At 45.9% G+C, this 19422-nt stretch overlaps 1 protein-coding gene across 4 annotated transcripts in view; it reads left to right on the top strand.

Annotated features, from left to right (window-relative positions):
* Nucleotides 1-19422, top strand: part of PHACTR4 (phosphatase and actin regulator 4) — an 858314-nt gene that overhangs the window by 495802 nt on the left and 343090 nt on the right. Inside the window, exon 1 of one of the 4 annotated variants that reach the window (XM_069622943.1) lies at nucleotides 5403-6005. The exons of the other annotated variants lie outside the window; for them this stretch is intronic. Coding sequence (XP_069479044.1) covers nucleotides 5960-6005 — 46 coding nt within the window. The 5' untranslated portion in view covers nucleotides 5403-5959. Of the gene's footprint in view, nucleotides 1-5402; nucleotides 6006-19422 lie in introns of those variants that run through there. 4 annotated transcript variants of the gene reach the window in all.

Here is a 19422-nt window from a genome sequence, read left to right on the forward strand (position 1 = left end):
AAGCAGGAAGAATAGAAACTGGGTTTTTACAATAAAGGGAGCATCTTTGTGGGGACCAACAGCAGTTGCAATAAGACATTATCTATCAGCAGCCGTGATGGATAACTATTGATTGTGCGGACCGGAGGAAATTCTGCACTTCCTGCCATTATGCAAGGGCACCTGCTTGCTGGCCTTGTTGAACTCTGCACTCCTTGTTGTCCCTGAAGAACATTTGATAGTGGGACCCGGTGGCTTGTATGTCACAACACCAACACTGGGTGTCTGATGTCCTCACCTCTGTGCTGTCGCAGTGGCCTATATTCCATATCCTGCCAGCAAAGGAGAAAAATGACAAATTGAAGAGAAGATCCAATTGTCTGTCCCATTACTGAAAGAAATACCAGATCAATATAGACTATAGAGCAAGGAAGAAAATTGTTTGCATCGTTACCAGGAGTGCAAACAGCTGTGAATGCAAAATGGCTTCAGATTGTGCGCTAGGAAGTGATCCAGCTAGCCAATGACACTGATCAAGCCTCAGCGTGATCAAGGTGGAGATGCATGCGGTACGGCTGATTATGTTGCAGAACCGCCATGTGCTGGACCTCCTTACGATCATGGAAGAAGGGGTCTGCAAGAGAATTGGCGATTCCTGTTGCACCTCTGCCCCCACTAATGATGAAGACAGCGGGCCCCTCACCAACATAATGGGGGCCCTGCACACCCTCAGCACTCGTATGCAAACGGAAGCTGGCATACAGAAGAGTTACTGGTTCGACAACCTTGTTTTCTGGGCACCATCCTGGATGGGGGCGATTGTGAAGCTACTGGTTCCTGTGATCATGGTTATGCTGGTGATCTTCTGTACCTGCCAGCTGGGACTCTGATGCTGTGCCAAAGCAGTGCCTAGTGGTGCAATGATGGTCTCAATTGTGGTACAAGAAGCATTTCGCAGTACAAAAATAGCACAGCTCAAACTGATGATCCAGACAAGCCACGCCACGCCAAGCCACGCATGGCTGCAATAGTGCAATGCCTTCACCCCCCCCCCCCCCAGACGACACCACTATTCCCCCACCAGACCTGAGAATTATGTAGAACACTGGGTAGATTTAGCATGGGGTGGAGGATGGATATATACTTGACGTGTACCCCCGAGCAATATGCACAAACTGGAAAAAGTTTACGGTCCGTATGTAGAGCATGGGTACCAAAGGAGGGGGTCACTGCCATATTTGGAAGCCGAAAGATTGGAAAGGTAAAGAATGGAGAAGGAGGAACAGAAGCCCACCTGGGGGGTTCCTTAATGTAGTACTAATGAAAGGGGGGGAATGTTGGGAAGAAGGGACGATCTGCCAGGGCCCCCCCAAGTAGTTTTGGATTAGGCAGAGGCTTCGAAGCATACGGTAGGAGCCCGGGGAGGATACAGGGGGCTGGGTGGTTGTGGTGGTGACAGAGGCTATTGTGCAGAGAGGTTAGTGCGCACTGGTAATCAAACACCATCTTGGATAATAACAGCCATATTGAAATTGAGGCCTAATGCTGCAGCCAGGACTGCACATCCAGGCCACAAACATGGAAATGTGTGTGCATGCGAAAATAGGCTGCATCAGGGGCACAGGTGAGAGGCCAGAGCTGTAGGGATTGTGTTGCCAGCATTTTGTGTCCCAGCATCCCAAGGTACTGGTCAGTTCTAGACCACTGACCATAAAGCTGCTAGATCCCCAATCGATCAGAAAGCCAGGACAGGCTGCCTTAACCAAGGGTCATGCGATTTGTGGTGCTGGGGGAGGGTGGAGCGCAAACCCAAAAATTAGGGTGGAGAGCTTTGGAAAGGAGCTAATGTGTCTGGGATAGAGTTGGAGTTTGTTAGTTACCATAAGTATCTTCTTAGCCCTTGTCTGCAGTACCCGGTGCACATTAGGTAAAAGAAAGAATGTATCATTTTTCTTTTTATGAGCAATTAATTGTAGCTTTGTGTCTGTCGGAGGAGCCCATGTGGAAGAAGATGGACAGAAGGGGCTTGGACCAATGGCCTGGTATCCCCTGTGGAGCGGGTAGCCTATGAATAGGGTTGCACCAACCAGCCAATGTGGATTTGTACCTTGTGTAAATTAAGTCACTGACGCTGTGTGCCTTAACGTGTTGTTGGGGATGGACCTCCAGGTATGCCAGAGAGACACTGGAAGTCCGCGGACTTGGAGAGCCCAACTCCCTCCTTCCCAGATACACAGAGGACTCTGTCAAGGGCAAGTTCAACCTGTGGTTTATTACAGACAAAATCAACCGGGATTGGCACAGGAACCGAGAAATTCGCAGGAGGTTTTAATGTGATCTGTTGTCAGCATGACGTCACAACCTGGGCCCTCCTCCAGAAAACCTATTGGCCCACATAATTGGGTATTGAGTATTATGCCACCTATAGTGGGCTATATAGATGTTATTCTACTGGCTCTCGCATGTTGGGTGGCTGGCCTGGTCCAACCCCAAGTTACTATCTATAACAATGTATCAGTGTGGTGGGCTTACATTGGTTTTTGCCTGTTGCTACCCACCCCTAGGGTACTAAACTGTGATTGGCTAGAGCTGACATTCCCCCAGGTCTGGGACCTGCAAGAGTGCTCAGCTCGCTGTGTACCTTTTCAAGGTAACAAGAACAGTCTGCATTCTAACTTGTGTACACCACCTTAGCTCTTGAGTGCTCGCCTACCCAATGCAACTCCTGGTCCACATTGTTGCATATTTGTGTCTGGGAGCCCGAGACCAGCTCTCCTTGCCTACTGATGGTCGCTGTCCTTTGTCTGCTTCGGCCGGTTCACGTGTTCATCCACCATGAATTTGAGCTGGGGAGCTCTGAATTATGAGGATTTATTGGCCTTTTCTGCAGCTGATCCCTTTGTCGTCTGGATTGGAATGTTAGCTGTATCTGTATCTGTAGCGGGACCAATGTCTTTTAAGCATCCTGTTTCTGGGCACCTCCTCCAAAAACCTAAAAACAAAGAAAAACTTCAAACAACATAAAACAATGCACTGCGGGCAGCCCTCAGCATCCCATACAGAGAACACATATCCCAAGCAAGACTAAACGCTCACTGGCTCCCTGTAAGGGAGCGCATCCTCTTCAAATCACTCACCCGTCACGCAGGCATGCCTATCCCTAACAGCCCCGCCATACCGCTCGGAAGCCATCCACAGAGATGGCTCTACCAGACCTAAACACACCCAACACTGCAACCACCTGTCGGTCACAACCTTCAAAAGACAAAAAGCTGGTGAGTCCAGCTTTGCAGTGCTAGCCCCCAAGAGTTGGAACGCTCTACCACCTGCTCTCAGAAAAGAACCCTCAACCTCCGCCTCCCGGAAGGCTCTCAAAACTTCCCTAAAGATGTCTCACCCCACCTAGACTTGCTCTCTACCACTCTTGGGTCTAGAGAATGCTGTAACGCACATAGCACTGTAAATGAAACCTGTATACCTTGCACTAATTCAGTACCCCTGATCTACTGTATACTAAACCATGTAAATCTATCCCAGGATAGATATGACTGTACACTGAAATTGAAATGTACCTTCTAATGTATAAATGAACTGGATCTCCAGCAAGTATCTTTGTAACAGTGCCACGATGCCCCTGGGCCGTTGGCGCTTTATAAATCCAAATTAATAAAATAAAGGCAGGGGCGACATTTGACGATGGATATTTTGGGACCTGGTGGCCACCAGGTCTTTGCAGGATCTTGAACTGTTGCTACCTGGCAGCATCATATAAGGGTGATGGCAACTACATATACATTATTCTGGTATTCCGTTAAATCGTTACTAATTGCGTTAGGATTTCGAATTCATTTTGATATTTGATTTATAAATGGTATCCCTTAACCTTCGTTAGGTCACATTAGAGTTGGAGACTGGTCGAAAGTCCCTGTTCATGGTCGCATAAAGAACGATCTTAAAGGCAGGTGTTCCATATTTTAGGGAAGCAAGCTGTCCGGGTGATGTGTTATTTATAGAGCGCCTTAATCCAAAGCGCTTTACAGAGCACATATTTACATACAAATCACCCAACCGAAATTGGTACTCATTTATCAACCTGATATGATATGGCATTTGTAATGCGCCTATACACAAGTGTTTCAAGGCGCGATGAGACAGGGGGGAACAAGGGGAGACAGACAACGATCCTACTAGGCCAAGTGTCATTCAGATCGCGCAAGTGCAAGGGTAGAGGGGAAGGGAAAAGTGCAAGGGGAGAGGGGAAAGTGCAGTACAGGGTTAGTAGAATACACGATGCCAGCTGGTGGCAAGTGCAAGTTGAGTGCCGAGAGGAGGGGCTATAGGATACAGAGACAGTCCCGTAGTGCAGGGAGGAGTGGCTGGGCCAAGGACAGAGGTCGGTAAATGGCAGATTCAGTGCAGGTTCAGTGAACCTCGGAAGGATGAAAGGCTGAGTTGGCTTTGCCGGGATTCAGTCTTGCATATCACGCTCAGATTGCAGCAGCGAGCGCTCAACCCGCTGAGCTATCTAACCGGCGGTGATAGATGCGTGTCTGCAGTAGAAATATTGAAAACATGGGTGGGAGCTAAAATGCACCCCTTTGATCGATCATAAGATGTTCCCTAGGTGCAGACTTCACCCCTTGTAGCAGGAGTTGCGCCCCATGCTGTAGAAGGCAAATGTACGTGGTTAAGGTACCTGATCAATGCCCACCGGTGGAGATGTGGCCGATAGGACATGCCTGGCCATAGTTGAAGGCAGCACTGGAGATTCGCATCGTCTCCCCTTATTTTCTCCAGTCATTCACCCTTTGCGTGTCATTTTTCGTAGTTTCCCGTGTCCCCTCCAAATAACTCAAACATTCTTTTAGTTTTTCTTCTCTAATGTTGGACTGTACTCCTATATCTAAGTGCCCATTTCCTCCTGGCAGCGGTCACCTTGCCCTTCTCCCCTTTTGCTGTCACCCCTACTTGTGTCTCCCTCATTCACACGTAATCCAATATTGAGGTTTAGAAAAAAAACTGAAAACAAAAATGTTCACTGCTGACGAGAATGCAAAAAGTGTGTATGCCATTTATTTACTTTGAAATGTTTACATAACTTGTCATGCCAGTAAAGTACCTTGTGTTGTATACTTCCCCACCCCTCATCGTCGCCCACTTCCCTCGCTCACCTGCCTCCCTTGACACACCCTTCTCACCTTCCTCCTCCGCCCCTGCCCCTACCCCCGTGTCGTCGTATTCGTAAACTCGTGTGAAGCTCTGCTATTACTCTGATGTGAGTAAGCAGCGCCAACATTCCCTCCCCCTCCCAGGGTGGGGTCGAGGGCGGGCAGAGAGGAGTGTTGTTAGTTGTTCCTGAGTGGCTGGCAGTCCCCCCCTACCCCCTCCCTTCACCTCCTGCCCCGAGTGCTGAGGAATGACTGGCATTCCTGTGTGAAGAGAGCCGGCCTCTCAAGTCTCAACTCTGGCAAGGAAGAGCAACAGTCTGCTGGTCTCCGGCCTCGCGGAGCATAGCCGATGAGCACTGGACATTTGCAGGACCCCCCCGGCCCCCGCCGAGGAGCACCTACTTACGCGCGGGACCCCCAGGGGAGGACCCAAGGCACTGCGGAAGAGTCAAGGAGCAGCCCAAGACTACACATTACACAGGAGCAGCAGCACGGAGGGTGGCCATGTGTCCCCAGGCACAGAGACCACTGGGGCCCCGCTACACACACCCCTGAAAAGCATAAGTGCAGGGAGGTGGCAGGCACCTCCGACCCGGACCTCTAAGGAGCCGCCGAGCCGGAGGGACGTCTGAGCTGCTTGAGAAGGAGGCACGCTGGGATTCGCCGGTGTACAGGAGAATTAGTCACAAAAAGCACACGGAGAGACCTGCCAGGCGGCACAGCAGCGCGGAAGCACCTGCCTGCGGGGTGGGCCTGGCATGGCTCTGATCTGAGACGAGTCTCACTTAGATGCCAGTGGGGCTCGCTCGATCATGGGGCAGGCCTTCTTCCCCAAACCGGCCAATCCGGCTCTCATAGGTGAGTACTGATAGTTCCTTATACAATGGGGGTTGGGCGGATGTGGGTATTGTTCGCTCCATGGGTCTGTCGCTGCTACTGGGGTAGTGGTTGCGGTGCAAGTCTGTCAGTCGACGTGTGGGGGACGTGGATTTGGCACTGGAGAAAGTAAACCTAGTGCCTCTATTTTGAAGGGTGACCCTGGTGGGGCTATGGTATGTAATTCTGGCTAGGTAGGTGAGGAAGGCACTTGTTTTAGGTGGTGGGATGCGGAGCACTCCGAAGCAGTTGGGGGTGGCCGTGGGAGAACTAGGGCTGCGTCAGTGCGTCCTGATTTTGCAGGTGAAGGACTATGGAAACTACGGTCTTCTGTGGCGTGGGGTGGCTCTGGGGTATGCAGTGCTGACTGATGCCTGTAGGTGGCCCCTGTATGTGGTTGTGCGAGGGAAAAACCTGGGTGTGGGCGTTGCCTGTGCCTCTGATTCTGTGAGGGTACTCTGATATGTAATGATTGGACGTGTATTTTAGGTGGGGTGGGCGAGGGTGGCACTGGCTTCTGAATTTGGTGGTGGTGTGCACTGGGTGTGTGGGAAGTAGTGCTTTGTTTAAAAGCGGGCTTGGATATAGTATCCTGTCTATATGGTGTGGGGCGGCACTGAATGATTAAGTTGCGACTCCTGTATATGGGGACGCCAACTGCTTTTTGCTGATGTTTGTTTGGGGCTGGCAGGGGCGTGGGTGCAACCCGGGGGCGAGTAGTGTTGGCTCCTATTTTCGGAGTGGGGGCAGACTGTGGATCTGGGAATCTGGGATACTGCTGTTTGGGTGATAGTGGCTATACGCAGTTCTCGCCTGTTGGGAGTAATTTAGGTGCAGGCTTGGCGTCTGCATTTGGCATTAGTGGCGAGGGCTCGGTCCTTGTGTTTGGGGGGTGGGAGGGTGATATACGGACTTCTGTTTAGTGGACGGGGTTAGCTTGCGCTCATTCTTGTAGTTGAAGATATCTGTGAGACGGTGGGTGACTGGAGAACGTTCATGTACATATGCAGTTCTGGAGGCAGGGTGGTTGGGGGAGGGGGGTCGCCCTATAGTCCCATGTGTTTTTTTTTTTCTGGGTGGCGAGAATCGCATTGATCCATCGCGACATTGTAAAAGGAGTGGGGTGCACATTGAGTTGCTGACTCCTCCTGGGCGATGGCTAGATTTGGGTGGTGGTAATGCTTGCGCCTTTATTTCTCCTGGGACTCCTTTCTTTGCTTGCACACGTTGGTGACACACCGAGGCAGTGGGGCAAGGCTGGGTCTCTGCCTCCGATTACCCGAGACTTGGAGTGCTCTCACATCCGGGCAGGGCTCGGGGGCTCGGGAGTAGCCGAGGTTCTGCTTACTGTAACATATGGTCTAGGAGGAGGTCAAAGGAAAGGACTGAATGTCATGCAGCGTCTGGGTTAAGCAGGGAAGCCACGTTGTAATGACACACAGGGGCCTGCTGCGCCCAATCATTGGTGTAGTGTGGATCCCCCCCCCTTAACAGATCCACGCGTGGTCTTGATCAAAAGAGGTAATTCAGTAGATTCCTCAGTTTTGGTTTGCTCACAGCCAGTTGGTGATGCTGCATCCACACTGGTCTCGTGCCCCGTCCAGCTGTGCTACTTGGCGTCAGCTAATGGGTTTTATGCCCCATGTGTGCACTGCTGTCATGAGTCGCGTCATTTGACTTTGACCCCCTCTTGATTTTTTCCCAAGGCACTTTTCTATTTGGAATTGTAGGCTGATCTCTCTAGGGGGTGTAAACTGAAAGACCCAATGTGCGAACATCTAGAGGGTAAGGGGGCAACTAGATGAAGGAATCTACCAAGTTCGTACAGGTTCTCTTTTTATTGTCAGACTGGTTTCGAGGGAAGTTATTCTTGCTAGGTAGGTGTGTTGCATTGGCAACGTATTTGGCCGAAGACCAAAACACTGTAGTCCCAGCCCTGGCTTTTCCCTCTGAACCAAATTGTGAGATTATGCTCTAAGCAGAACCTACTGTAATCCAAGATTCAAGGGTGGCTCTACAGCCTGTACTCACTGGTGGTACTTGTTTTCTGGGGAGCTGAAGTTTGCAGGCCCCTGTTTATGCCAATGTATGGAATTCGGGGTTAAAACCCCTTGTAATAAAAATGAAGGTATTTACCAGATTCAACAATTGGGCACTAAAGGCAAAGACAAGCGGGTCCCCATGTTCTGCCTCTCACCTGATGGACAACCAGCCTCTCTGTGAGGTCTTGATGATCTTTTTGAACTCGGCACAAGACCTTTTACAACGGGAAATGGTATGGGTTCAGATAACTGGCGGTGACTTCTACGGTGGCAACAACCACCCACCGCCCCATAGAATTACATAACGTTTTAACAAGATACTAAAGTGTGATTGTTAGAAAGTATTTGAGTGCAGAACAAGATACAAGCTGTGCGGAAACAGTGTCCTTATTTATTTTATTTCACTTTGACGACGTTTTGAAGTTAAATATGCATGTTGCACCTTGTAGGCTTCCATGCAAGAAGGCGAAAATAAATGTGCAATGACGGGTCAAAGTCCCACGGAGCATACGCTTTGCTCGCCCTGTGGGAATTTTGTGTGATTCTGCAGATTGAGTTGGAGAGCAAAGCGGATTTGCAACCTTCACCTGCCATATCCGGCTTCTCTACAGGTTGATGAAAGCAAGCGGTTTCAACAGGATTGCGTTATGGCTGCACCTGCAATCCTTAATGAAGGGCGATATTTACACTTTTCCAGCCATGCAGTGGAAATGTGAGGAGTAAAAGCGATTTTGTTGCATTTTACCGTTTGCCTTTCCAGTATGGAATTAAGATGAGTACAATTGCACAAAAGTGTAAACCGAAGTTGTTTTCTCCATGCAATTGTATAATTCAAAATAACATGCCCCCTAATGCCAACATGTTTTTACATTGCCCAGTTAATTCATCGTGTGTTTTGTGAACTTTTAAAGTCCTCTGTATAAAGCGTAGTAATAGTTTTGGTTTTCCAATCAGCAAACACATTTTTGCCACCTGGAGCTGGTAAAATGTCAGGTAGCTACATTTTAGACTAAAAGTAGAAACATTTTTATTTATGAACATGGACGGGTGATTAACGAAGAAATGAACATGTAAGGTATTGCCAATAAATGGCAGGCTGAACAACAGATTGATCAGATTTACAGGAATGGTCCAATTGATTATTGAGTGCAGGGCATTGACCTCATTTAATAGACACACCACGTACAACTAGTAGAGGATATTTATCAGCGGGACTTTTGCTAACGGAGCTTTGCCTCGAGAAAGACCTGTGGAGGTCGAAACACGTGTCGGCGCATGACTCTGGCATTTGGACACATTCAACTTATGGATTGCTTGAATTTGAATTATTCATATAATTAATAAACATAAAATAATATCCAAAATGATTTCCTGCTAACTAACAGAACTTGCATATGGTTTGATCTAAGATGATGTCAATAAGTTGATAGCGCATCCAATTGTGGAGCAATTACTGTTTTTCTACATTTTAGACTAGTATCCAATCCTGCCTTTACTATGTAAAGTGTGCGATCCTTTGCAAAATCCCACTGCCTTATCTGCCAAAATTAGTAGTCTGCAGAGTACAGTTTTAAAATGTTCATGATATGGCTGGGCAGTTTTTCTTACGGGGAAGGGCAGTGGGTGGAAAGCGACAAGACTAATGGAATGGGGTGTGTGAGCAGTGGGTGGGCGGATTATAAATGGAGAATAGCAAATGGAAGGTAAAATGAGTGGAGGGCGAACTAAGAGAAGGGAGAGTGGGTGGGAGAGAAGATTTAAATGGTGGTGTGGAAGAGTGCGTTTGGAAGATATGAGTGAGTAGAGGGGATTTCCAACTAGAGCAAAGTGGTTGATCCTGGACAAATCGCTTTTTTAGCAAAACCTGGCGAGATGACCATGCAGTTAACAAGAGTCGGACTCCTAAACACAGAAATCCAGTAGTAAAAAAGACAACTTAAAGAACATGGAACATGTTGTCCCTAATTGTATTGTTGTCGCACTTGAGCCTCCATTATCTCCTCCCACCTTTAACTCGGCCCAACACCCGCCTGGGGCTCTGTTAATCCTGACCACAGGCCCCTTCCCTTACACCTGCCACTGGTATTTCCAAATTGATTAGGCTTCCTCGGAACTTAAAGCCCGGCTTGATTTCTCGGTCTCCTGCTTACTTGGTTACCAGTTGGTCGCAGCCTGATCCTTTCTGCTCACGAACTTCCATTGGTGGCTAATATGAGCATTTCAGTTGCAAGTCGAGTTCTCACTGTGAACCCGCGATTATTCAATACAACTTGTATAAAGAGTTGTTTACTTGCCCCTGGCTAATAAGGGTTTCAGCTATGCGAGTGCTGGGCAAGGGGGAAGTTGTCCAGTCCAAGCACTTTAATGTAAACAAAAGATCGCATCAGTATCTGATGGATAAAACGTCGCACTCCAAAAGAAGTTGCTTGTAGGGTATGGAAACGGTCCACATGGGTCTTTCCGGACGCCAGCCACTTCACAAAGGAGGCATACAGAGCGGCTGTTTTTTTAACAGATAGTTAGCCATCTTTGTGCACTTCGTTGCTGTTCACATAATTTGCTATTTTTATCGATTTCTGTCCTACGTTTGGCCTTGCGTGGTTACTTTTTCCAGAGTATTGGGCACGGTCACTTTTTCCTAAGGCGGAAGTGGCAATCACCGCCGTGACCTCCGAGAGGAAAGTGTCATCTCCCCAGCCGACACACCCTCTCGTTACCTCGTCGTGGTGCGTATAAAATGTCATATGCTGGTGACCTCTGCCTGGATTTGAGTAGAAAGAAAGATTGCATACGCTAGTGAATGAGTGTGCGAGACCGAGGCCCCACGTTTTGGAGTATGGGAGCCCTAGCTGTTTAGTCATTGCCATAAGTTCACCATTGCCCCCGCTTCACCCTGGTGTGGGCTGGCGACAGCTGTCACCTATGCACTACCCCACCCACCTCATACGATGCGTGATCTGTTTAGCAGAGCAGGAATGATTTTATCCACAACTAAGGTGCTTTCGAGCTTGAGTGCCTTGCTTTTTCATTGGAGGCAGATCGTTCCCCGCCCTCCTCGAATATAAGCAAGCTATTAAGTTCCACTATGTCCCGGGTGAAAACTAAGCATTTTTAGGGCCCATTATACAGAAGGCATTCGAAATGATTTATTGGTTGACCTCGACACATATGTCAACAGTTTCCTAACCTATTTTTTCTTGCAGCTTTCTGCTATGGGGGCCTGTCAATCAACTGTCAAAAGATTTCAAGATTTCAATACTGCAGGGGGGGGGGGCGGCTCCTGATAGTGCGCAAAACCATTACCAACAGTACAGTTCATGCCCATGCCTTTAAAAGGCAGCCGTGTTATATCTCCAGCTCCATTGACGCTGTGTACAATCTCATTTGCGAAGTAGTTAGTGTCTGCTAAAATGTGTAAACCTCTTCACTGGGGCAATGTGTGTGCACTTTCTTCCCTTTGTCCCCCTGTACTCGGCACCTATGATATTGAGTGATCTGAAAGTACTGTCCCATTTTGTGCTGTGGCACATTGGTAGTCTGTGTCCAGCCCTACCAGGAGATCTTTTCCCCCTGCCCATGTCCTGACTTCTTTCCGTTCCCCCTCCCATTGCCTCCTTACCTGCATTTGCTGTTGTGCTTGGTCCGTTGTAGGTCAGTCCTGCAGTTTTATTTTTTTCTCTTGTGCTCCAGTTCTCATTTATTCATTTTTTTCCCTTGTAAGTTTGTGGGCATGCCTGACTTTTGCCGCTTTTTTGCTTGCTGGCGAATTTCTCCTGTGCCCTTGTGTTGCTTTGCAAGATCGTGTTCCTTTTTTCCCATGAGCTCCTTGGTCTGTGGCGCAGTTCTAACAATATTCCACAGCGGATTCTTTTCTCCTTTTTTTGAGTCTTTAATCTCTTCACCTTTTTGACTCATTTCCCCTTTGCCTCACTTTTTCCTCTCAGATCCGGGTGGATTGATTTCTCCTTTAGTTATTTGCTTTTATCTAGCACACTGCTGCCATTTTCAAGGTCTCTTAACACGTTGGGTTGGGTTTTATTAGGAACAGAAGTGGTGGCACATAAAGGCTTCACCGTTGTGTTGATGCCTGCTGATGAGAAGGACCCAGGATCCGTGTGCTGGTAGAGCACTTTAGATAGGTGTATCCAAAACAGGTGCCCCAGGTTTAGGTATCCTGTTTGGTTTGCTTCTTGCAAAGTCTGCCCTGAAGCAAGATTTCGTCAAGGGTTTCTGTGTTGCCCTGTGACAAGTTGCTGCGTGTGCTCAAGTGAGTGGGCAATACCTGGCATCGCCTGCCGTGTGCGTCTATAGTTCAACGTGGAAGAGAGAACGGCGAGCAAGTTCGTGAGTGGGGCAAACAATCAAGCCACATATTGTTGTAAGGCAGAACATACTATACCAAGGCATGGGGCAGTAAACCATGTACTCCACTGCCCTACTGTTCTGCCTTCCCAATTGGTTGAGATAGCCTGCACTGCAGGCTGGACAGGAAACCGCTTCTCCAAAAGTGTATGCTGTTAATTTAAGACTGTCGCAATAGGGCTTGGTACATATGAGTTTCCCTACATATCCTCGGCCCCACCAGTGCAGCACCATCAAACACCTCAGTTGCTCTTTTTCTGCTTACTTGGTTGGACATGGGAAGATGTTTTCCATGTGCCTCCCTTTTTGGGGCGCTGGTTTTTGCCATCACTGCGGGGTGCATTTAAAGGCACTGCACAGAAATCCCCTCACCTGAAAAACCACATTTTAAACACTGCCAACAAAAACGTCTGTGCTTTGCTTTCCCTGTCACATAAATAGCAAGCAGTTTAACACTGTGATCCGAATGGCCCTGCGTTGCTTTTATTGCATCTGAATGCCAAGAAGTTATGCACTGCATAAAAAATGGCCTTGTTTTACATTTAATTCACACGAGGGGCAAGCCTTTCAACACCACAACCAGACACAGCTTTTGCTTTCCATTTCTCTTCAACAGCAGCCCTTGAAACCATGCGAACGAAAAATGGCTTGGCTTTTTCTTTTATTCATGTCAAATTAGAGAACCCTGTGGCTACCCCTCACTGTCAAAGGACCAACAGCAAATGCAAACTTGCTTAAAAAGGAGAAATTAAAGAATCCTGTGACATACAAGACAGGATTTCAGACATTAGATGAAAAAAACGGCTTGCACACGTGTGGGAAAAAAAAAATTACTTTAAAAGGCCACAGTTAAAAGACCGCACTGCTCGCACAGAAATGTCAGGGAAGTATGCTGGGGGGGGGGGGGTTGACTAAAGCAATGTACATTATGTTTCCAGCCACAATACTTCAGTCACCTTTGAATAGGCCCAGAATACTGGAAAAACCAGTTTGGGCTAAGCAGGAAACTTCTCAATTAAAAGCCCCATTTCCCACTGGAAGTCACACCTACTAGTGAATCATCCCGCAATGACGTGATGTTACTGAAGGCGCCTTAATTCCCTGCTCTGCCAGACTTTGAAGGCAGGGACTCTGGGATTTCAAATAATGCAAGTGTGGCTAAAACCTGACTGGGCGGTGTGAGCTCCAACCTGCACCCACTACCAAGAACAAACTGACAACTTCAAAGGGAGGCATAACAATCTCTGGTCACCGGCTGTGGGGGATAAAGCGCCCCTCCCACAGAGGACAGATCTTCCCAATTGACATTAAAGGACTGATTCCATTTTTAGGCATTTTTACAGCAATAGGAATGATAAATAATTTTGTTTTATGCTATGTTGTGTAATTTCCTGGTGGTTTTTAAGAGCTAAAGTGCAGTTTCCAAGGACTTTGGGTACTGAAATGGCCAGTTAAGACTAGTGTCTGGCTGGCTTGTAACATGTGACAATTGAGATTTGATGGAAAGTGAAATTAGGAACATGCTTGATCATTTGCGGAGTCATAACTGTTTATACATTTTATGAAAATGACAATAATGTGCCAAAGGTCCATGCTACATTGTACAGAGTTGGCGATTGGCTAACCTAAATCCCTATGACCCACTAAAACCGCATATCTATTTCATTTGGCCGGGGCTAGTATAAGTATGAAGTTATGGTACATAACTGGTTTTTGTCAAAAACTGACCAGGGGTACGAAGAATAGTAATAAATGCAAATCTACAGATGGCACTCTCTTCCCTTGAACCAATCATGCCAGTGGGTGGAGAGAGGAATGGGTAAACTGTCCTATCCGAGTGGTAGGGATAGTTACAGAATACTCCCTCTAGATTGTAAAGTTGGTGATGTAATTTGTGCTCTATAAGGGGGACAGTACTAAGTCAGAGGGGGCACGCACAAATCAGTGGAGACAGGGGGAGGACAGAGAGGAGGCAGCTGAACCATACCATCTTTGAGAGTGCAGTGACCAGACCCCTTGCCTAGCTGTCCAGAGTGTCATGAGATCCCGCTGGCTTGCGAGAATCCCAAACCAAGGCTTACTTTGTAAGTAGCAAATAACCCCAGCCCTAAATTGCATAAGCCCTTCCTTTTTGTAGCATTGCACCCATTGAAAACTGCATTGAAAACCTAATTGAAACCCCCATTAAAAACCCCCGAATTTCCAGTGTAATTCAGTCACCTTCCCATAGAACAATCTGTTTTTAGCCTGTGTTTGTTAGCATATTCCCTTTGGTAAACCTCTGTGTCTGCATAAATCCCTAGCATATTTTTAAGTAAATAAATTCCCCCATTGAAATTCACGGTGCAAGTTGGTTGAAATTTGAAATTAACCACCTTGTGCCTGGTGTCTTTAATTACTATAGTCATTAAAGTGTTGCCTCAAAAGAATGTCTCCTTGTAACTGAAAACCGAGTTTGTCCGTGTATTGTGTGCATCAACTCACAAATTCCTATTGGCATCTGTCCTATTAAAACCCCAAACCGTAGTCCCATTGAGAGCAATCCCGTTTGCCTAGAAGTCTATCTGTTATGAGTCTCTGTCGTGTCAATGAAAACAGATTTTCCTATTCTGAGCTAAACCCATTCCCTGCATTGCCTGTTTTTGTAAATCCAGTGTAAAATGAATTTCCATTTGCCATTGTAGGTTTACCTTTTGCCTTTGTTCTCTCCCAAAACCGATTTTCCTACTTTATTTCTATTGTTGCAAGGTGTGCTGATTAGTAGTCTCTAAGCTTCCTTATCTCTTCAAGTGTAAGCAATACACATTTGCCTTCGTTCTGTCCCCTAGCAGTTATGAGTAATAATAAAAATCCCATTCTGCCATTTTTGCTCCAAAAATGGGTTTTCACTTTCTTTGCTCCCTCCCCATCATATGGTGGTGGGTTTTACCCCAAAATTGATTTTCTCTCTCTATCCCTACTCCTTGACACTGCTTCCCATTCAAAGGTATGAAGGTAGCTGATGTTTGGGTGTGTTTCAGGGACAGTGCTAAACCGTTGGTGTTATCTCTTTTTAAAATTGTTCTTTTTCTGTGTTGCCATTAAAGATTGTGAGAATTGTAACAGGATATCTTAACCTAATTCCTAATTATTTAGTAGAGATTAGTGCATTTGTTTTACCACAACATTGGTAGCTGGGAAATGGTGTTTTTTTGTCGCCCTTTTTCATGCATTTTTTTTTCTTTTTTTATTATTGTTTGGCTGATTAATTTATTTTCAATTTCAGTTTATATATGGCATATTAAATCAATTCAATGTAAAACATTTTCATAGTTCATATTTAAAATCAATTCATATACGCAATTTTCAAGCCTCTAACAGGATATGATCAAAAAAGAACTTCAATTACAAAATTTTCGTCAGATATTAAGTGACGTATTTACTAAACTCAAAAATCTATAACACAGATAAAATCCATATAAAATATTCTAAAATAGATCCTAGGATATCAGTCTTTAGAGTTCAATTTAAGAAGGTCAAACTGTGTGATTGCTATTTTAACTGACATCTTCCTTCCAGTAAAAAAGGTAAAACCATAATTGATTTGTTGACAATATTTCTTGGTTATCAAACATTCTCTTAAAATAATTACGTCGTATATCTGTTTCCTGGACTACTAACCAGCAGATGCTTCAATGTCTGTGTATCAAGACAAAATTGGCAAATATTTTGTTTCTTTGCAATTATATTTCGTCTGGCTAAAATGTCTTTTGTTGGCCAATAATAAATTAATAAATATCTTGATGCACACCGGCCTGATTCCTGGTCCATTGTGACACGGGGTGTTTGTGGAGGTTGGGTGTGAGACGGGTTGGAGGCCTACTCAAAAACAAAAACGTGGTTTATTAAAAATAAAAAGCGCTTTATTGTAAGCCACATTCCTTGTTGGGGAAGGAGTCCCTGGTTAGAGTGTGCCGTGTAATAAAACTGTGACGTAACCCCTCCCTTAGGGGCGTTTTTCAATTGGATTGGACACATATTTCTTCTAAACATTGCCTCCCTGTCCGTGCTTGCTGTTGACGACAGGGTTTAAGTGGTGCATAGGATGTGGTAACCACTTCTCAGTGGTTGACCCTCACAAAGCCTGTGTGAGCTGTTTCACGAACTTCCTTCTGATAAATGTGTGTTTGTATCAAACCCAGTTCGCTGAGTGCACACCTAGTCATGCTAAAGAAGAGTCCAGTGTCTGTCCTCTGCAAGCTTCATAGAGGGACAGAAGACTTTGCATTCTAGCAGTAAAAGGGAGTCCCAAACAGACGCTGTCTCCAATTTGGAATCACCTTTCAGTACTGGTGTTAAGATTGCCACCTCAGGTATCAAGGGACATTCCACCTCCAGTTCAGGGGTTCTCTCCATGCTTACCCACTTGTGAGTACCTCTCAATGGAAAAACACCAAGTTGCAAGGCGTGGCCTTCGGTCCCAGACAACCTTTTCACTCCAGATAAGCCTTAGAAGTACCAGAGAGGTGGGATCCTGCCTCCGCTCACTCTAAAGAGGCAAAAGTCACTGTAGGGGAAAGCAAGGTCTCTAAGAAGGTGGAGCCCAGTTACTTTAATCTCCCTCCAGGGTCTGGCTTTAAGACTGCTTCAGCGGTAGCAAAGTCAGTTACTTTGGTATTGGCAAACCACCAGCCGGCAAAATCCTGTTCCTCTTTTGACCATCCTAAGAGGAAAGATTATAGTGGGACCGGCTTCAGTACAGATGAACTGTATTTCAAAACAAAAGAACCATGCTCATTGGCATCTACTCTCCCCTAGAGTAGACAAGGATCAGTTTCCTTTCAGAGCCTATTCATGTCTCTGATGCATAGGCCAAATATTTACTTCCTTACGATTACTTTTCTGGTACTGTCCTGGGGTTTTACCCATTCTTCCCTGCAGGGATGAGTAAGGAAGCCACTGCCTCATTCATCGTGTATGTTCATAATAGAAGACCATTTTAGTATTGGCTCTAGAGTCTGGGTAGTATTGCACCCTAAATAGTGTAATCAAATAATTTATTATATAATGCATCCTGTGGAGATATATTCTGTTCTATTTAAGTTTAGGAAACAAAGGTATTAGGGCGATATATGCCTGATGTCACTTTTTTAGACTGTAGCACTTAAACCTGCAGTTGTGAGCTTAAGGTGCTCACTGTGCTTTACTGCTCAGGAGCTCCTATGGGCATACACTAGTTTTGTAGCAAAAACAGCTTCTATACAGATACATTAAGCTCTTTAATGCAATGTCTCAAACATTCAGAGATGTGGTTTTGAGTTAACATTCGTTCTATTATTTAATCATAAAGCTCATTGAAAGCAGCAGCAAGGCGCCAAGCTGAAGCCACCTGCTAAATGCATGCATGCATAAGTAGTTCAGCTGGGACGGACGTTTGCATTTCAGACATCCCTTCAGCCACGCAGTAGGCCTGTAAAAAGAAAGCCGCTGTCCATTTTCTGTTAACTAGCTTTCTAAGGACTCCCGTTACAAGGGACGTTTTGATAAGCAAGCCGGCACCAAATTCCCTAGATTTTTTTGACCGATGCACCTGAAGAATATGGAAGATAAATGTGCTTGGAGAATAAGGGGTGGTACCAAATTATTATGTATTCCAAATGGGGGTAAGGCGGTACCCACAGGACCCTAGGGTAAGTAGTTTGAGGTGATTCGTCCGATAGTGGATGACAATAAGGGGCATTGGTTAAGAAGGGGAATTCCAATGTTTCATTACATTTTTTATAAAAATGCTTTCCACTCGCAAGGCTGTGCTGTTGCTGGAAAAGCAGAGACGGAGGGGGAAGGATAGGGTGCGGCGTAGGGTTTAAGTGTAGCTCAATGTCATATTTTTTATGCTGATTTTGAATTGCTTAACTGTCATGTGAGATATTGCCAAGCTAATATTGTATTGTGCCTTGCTTCTCATATTGATGTTCATTCTGATGCATTGATTTCTGCATCGTTGAATTGCTTGTGGAGTTGCTAGAAAGGGATTTGAAAGCCTTTAGAAGTGAAGTGCCTTTCCTTACAGAACAATTGGCGGACTAGCATTCAGTAAATTGTTTCCTTATTTAAGGTAGTACTGTTGATGTCAAGTGTTTTGTGATAGAAGTGTTTTGTGCTCATCTAATGTTAAGATCCTAGTTGTGATGATTGTGGATTTGGTTATTATTGAAACTCATGGCGCACACGCAAGCTTTGGAGACTAAACTAGGGATATTGTTGTGACACTTGCAAATAGTGTTTTGTACGTTGAAGTTGGTTTTTATTGCCTCCAGTGCATTGAATGCGCATCACGTGTAATATTGGAAATGTTTATCAAAATCTTAGCATTGTTTATCATATGTCCCTTTGCATCTCCTTCTCCTCTGTGCATTAGAATACGTTCAAACCGGTGACTGAGTAATAGCTGCACTCCGTGAGTATATTGCAAGGTTCTTATAGTTGCTCTGAGAGAACTATGAGAGGGAAGCATAGAGCAACTCTCAACGCAGTAGGAGACATTCTCGTCTCTCCAGTTGTCTGTAGCTGATCAGGTTTTCCAAAGCCATGACAGCGGGGAACCCTAGCCCTTCCCATTGAAGGCCCTTGGAAGCCGGATTCTTACCTGGCTAGTAAGTTACATATTTGCCACAGTACCGCCTCACGTTTCTGGTACACCTGCAAAAGAGGTTTTGTCCGTAGTTGCATTCTCTCCCGAGGTGGATCCTGCCTTCAGCCCCAATCTTCATTACAATCTTTCTAAGCAATGCTCAGGTACGAAGACCAATGGCGTTGAATGTATATCGGAATCAAATGAACTTGCAGGGCTCCAACTTTTTCCAAGGCTGATATTTCAGTTTTAGAAAAATCTACATATCATATGGCTTCACCAGAGGGACATTCCAGGGCCTTCAGATCCCTCTTCAGATTTAATGGATTGTATAACTACTGTGGTCATGCAGTCTGTCATGTCTGACCAGTTTTTGGAGGTCTAC

Source organism: Ambystoma mexicanum, chromosome 11 (assembly GCF_040938575.1).
Source record: "Ambystoma mexicanum isolate Mex_15411 chromosome 11, UKY_AmexF1_1, whole genome shotgun sequence".
NCBI classification, from domain to species: domain Eukaryota; kingdom Metazoa; phylum Chordata; class Amphibia; order Caudata; family Ambystomatidae; genus Ambystoma; species Ambystoma mexicanum.